General features: G+C 39.9%; 1 protein-coding gene across 1 annotated transcript; it reads left to right on the top strand.

Annotated features, from left to right (window-relative positions):
* The first annotated feature begins 2,131 nt into the window (after positions 1-2,131).
* Positions 2,132-3,253, top strand: LOC134684543 (mucin-3B-like). The gene has a single exon (XM_063543834.1). It carries the CDS (start codon positions 2,132-2,134, stop codon positions 3,251-3,253), a length of 1,122 nt encoding a protein of 373 aa, XP_063399904.1.
* The last annotated feature ends 768 nt before the right edge of the window (positions 3,254-4,021 follow it).

Raw genomic sequence — 4,021 nt, 5'->3', positions numbered from 1 at the left:
ATTTTTCCAGACACGATTTTAGAATATTATAGTGTGGCATCATATTTAATGAAATTTGTTGTCAAAAACATGTTTTTTATGGAATATGGACAAAAACACTGTTTGTTTGTTGTACGGCGAATTGCAGGACGTTGTACGGCGAATTGCAAAATAACAACTTTTGTCTGTACGGCGTCATGCAATATATTATAATTTTAAGAGGAAATTAATCACTGTTTAGATAATATCAAGTGATGATATTTTGTTGATATCAAAGCTTTACAGGCTTACAAACATACAACATGTCTTACTAATCAAATATTATCAAATACATGCCATTAATTCAGTTCAGGAGGCCTCGTTGCCTTCCGCTTTTCGATTTTGTAAAAAAAGTGGTTTTTTTTAAACCATATTATCCTAAATACATTAATATATATACATCGTTATACTACTAACGACTGTAAATGTTGTCTTATTTGTTGTTAGGGTGAAATTTTGTAAGTTCAATAAAATAAACCGTCCATTCATCTTTTGCTGGTGCTAGTTTTTTGGTTTTTTTTTTAGATAAAAACAGTTAAGATGTGGTATGATAGCAAATAAGATAACTATCCATCAGGATCAAATAAACTGTATTTAATGCTAGATTGTCGCTGAGATGCAACATTCTCTATAATGACTTATCTTAAGACTGTAACCAAACCATCACTTTATATACATAAAAGAAATTAGATAAACCGAACCCCACAAACAAACACCATGTGACTACTCCGATAAAAGTTCAAACAGAGATACACAATAACAAGTCAACAACGCATGCATGGTGCTCACAGTCTGGGTACAATAAGTGATGAGGTCACATACCCGTTGCCAGGGGGTTCATGGGGTTCGTACGACACAACCAACTCCCTTTGAAAACGTATAAGTCAACGTTTTGTTTGAATTGTGACTGGTAAAGTTGAGTTCGTGAGTCCAAATACCTCCCCCCTCTTGGAAATTTCTGGCTACGGCTACGGGACTGGGACAGTTGTATAGTCATACATACTTCATTATTTTCCCTATCTAGACTTTGATGTGATAACACATAAAACACACAGTAAAAAACCTGCACAATGCAGCTACCAACAGATTGAATACATCTTTAACTATTTTACTTGTATATCTCATACTTAATCTCACCACATTTGCCGTTGGATATTTAATTGTAAAAACACATTGTATTTTCTGTTGCCTCCTAGGCAGTAAACAATAGTACAGGTTAATATTACTACAACAAGTCTAAATGTTGGTTATTTATTTGGAGTTGGACACGAAATGTTATGGTCGGTTCCTTTTAACTAACTGTCTTGTTTTAGTCACATTTCGCGGAATATTTTCGAAATATTTCTTAATTTTGACCATCAATTGCTCACAAGCAAATTATATCAAGTATCAAACCAAACCTATTAGAAGCCAAGAAAACACCTTGGTACACAAGAAGATTCCACGTACTGTTGATGAAATGTAATTTTCTTAAACCAATAAACCAAAATATGGCTTTGAACAGAAGTATATATAGATTTCCACCTGCATCGTTATAAAAGGTAAAACCTACTAGAATGGCAGCTTTGATTATATTTCGAATTTCATTGAGAATTAAAATAGTTGATACTATAATCAATTGTTTAATCTGAAACAATTTAATGCAGGTTATGTACCAAACAATTCAAATAAAACAAACTCCATGGTTCTCTGTTAAAGAATGTGACTCTACGCAATTTTATATGATATCCAAATCAGATTCAAGATTGTAATGAACGTATCTCTATTTTTCTTCAAATAATTTTGATTTAAAAAAAAAAATTATAGACTCTCTAACATCCTCTGTCTTTTCTTTCCCACAACCACTATCTCACACACTCTGTCTCCATGCTGCTCACTCTTTACTCTCACACCCACCTGCACACACACAGAAACAGTCGCTCCTCTCTCCAAAACATACCAGACAATGATGCAATTCTCTCACTCTCACACACAGAGAGAAACTGTCGCTCCTCTTTCCAAAACATACCAGACACTGATGCAATTCTCTCACTCTCACACACACAGAGAAACTGTCGCTGCTCTCTCATAAACATACCTAGACACTGATGCAATCCTCTCACTCACACACACTATGTCTACTCTCTCCTCTCACACGTTCTCTCTGATTGTCTCCACTCATACACTCTCCTCTTCTTCTACTCTAACACACCCTATATCTCCTCGTGCACCCTCCTCTCACACACAGTCACTCTCCTCACATACACACTACTCTCAACACACACTCTGCTCTCACCCACCCTCTCCTTTTAACACACATTCTACTCTCAACACACATTGTCTCCTCACAGCTTCTCTCACACACACTCACAGCTCCTCTCTCACACACACAGAGCTCCTCTCTCACACACACTCACAGCTCCTCTCTCACACACACAGCTCCTCTCTCACACACACACAGCTCCTCTCTCACACACAGCTCCTCTCTCTCTCACACACAGCTCCTCTCTCTCTCACACACAGCTCCTCTCTCTCACACACACAGCTCCTCTCTCACACACACAGCTCTCTCACACACAACTCTCTCACACACAGCTCCTCTCTCTCACACACACAGCTCTCTCACACACAGCTCTCTCTCCTTTCTCACACAGAACTCTCTCACAGCTCTCTCACACACAACTCTCTCACACACAGCTCTCACACCCAGCTCTCTCACACAGCTCCTCTCTCTCACACACACACAGCTCCTCTCTCTTACACACACAGCTCCTCTCTCACACACACAGAGCTCCTCTCTCACACACAGCTCCTCTCTCTCACACACACAGCTCCGCTCTCTCACACACACAGCTCTCCCACACACAGCTCCTCTCTCACACACACAGCTCTCTCACACACAGCTCTCTCACACACACAGCTCTCTCACACACAGCTCTCTCACACACACAGCTCTCCCACACACAGCTCCTCTCTCACACACACAGCTCTCTCACACACAGCTCTCTCACACACAGCTCTCCCACACACAGCTCCTCTCTCACACACACAGCTCTCTCACACACAACTCTCTCACACACAGCTCCTCTCTCTCACACACACAGCTCCTCTCTCACACACAGCTCTCTCACACAGCTCCTCTTTCTCACACACAGCTGCTCTCTCTCACACACAGAGACTTTACCCTGTTGACCCTTACACTGCTAAACCTGTTGACCCTTACACTGCTGAACCTGCTAACCCTTTACCCTGCTGACCCCCTGCTGACCCTTTACCCTGTTGAGACCCTTTACCTTACCATGTTGACCCTTTACCCTGTTAACCCTTAACAAAAATACAACCCGTCATTTCCCATACACTACATGACCCTTACCGCCTGACATCATGACCCTTACCCCCTAACATGACCCTTATCCCCCTAACATGACCCTTACCCCCCTTCATGACCCTTACCCCTATACCTTACCCCTTTTTCCTATACATTACCCCTTATTCCTTTACATTACCCCATAATCCTATACATTACCCCTTAGTCCTATACATGACCCCAAATCCTCTCCCAGTGAATGCTCTGTATAAATATCAATATGACAGAGATCCTAAATGGCTATGACTGTACAGGAGTTCTACTCCGTCAGGGCTGTGGACACCACAGTCCATCGGGGACAACGCCACTGTCTACCATTGTCTGGGAAAGGTTGGTACTCATTCCTTCAGTTAGCCTTCATTAGGTTAGAGTACGACATAACATAAGAAAATATATGCTTTTTATTGCAATGAAAATGTCATACTTCAACGGTCTTTTAACATTTTACAATTTGCAATATATACCTGTATGAAGAACCAAATTTTTTAGTTTTCATTTGCATATCACTTTTTTAATATTCTTGACACTTTTTATGTTCAGTTAGTTATAAAAAAAATTACATTTTGAGTGTACAATAAATATTAAATGAGATGAAATAAAGGGTGCTAACTGTGAAAATCCTTAAGTCAATGATAATATATAACGTTATAAATATAC

The sequence above is a fragment of the Mytilus trossulus genome, chromosome 9 (genome assembly GCF_036588685.1).
Source record: "Mytilus trossulus isolate FHL-02 chromosome 9, PNRI_Mtr1.1.1.hap1, whole genome shotgun sequence".
In the NCBI taxonomy this organism is placed as follows: Eukaryota; Metazoa; Mollusca; class Bivalvia; order Mytilida; family Mytilidae; genus Mytilus; species Mytilus trossulus.
This window is presented reverse-complemented; position numbering and strand designations above follow the sequence as displayed.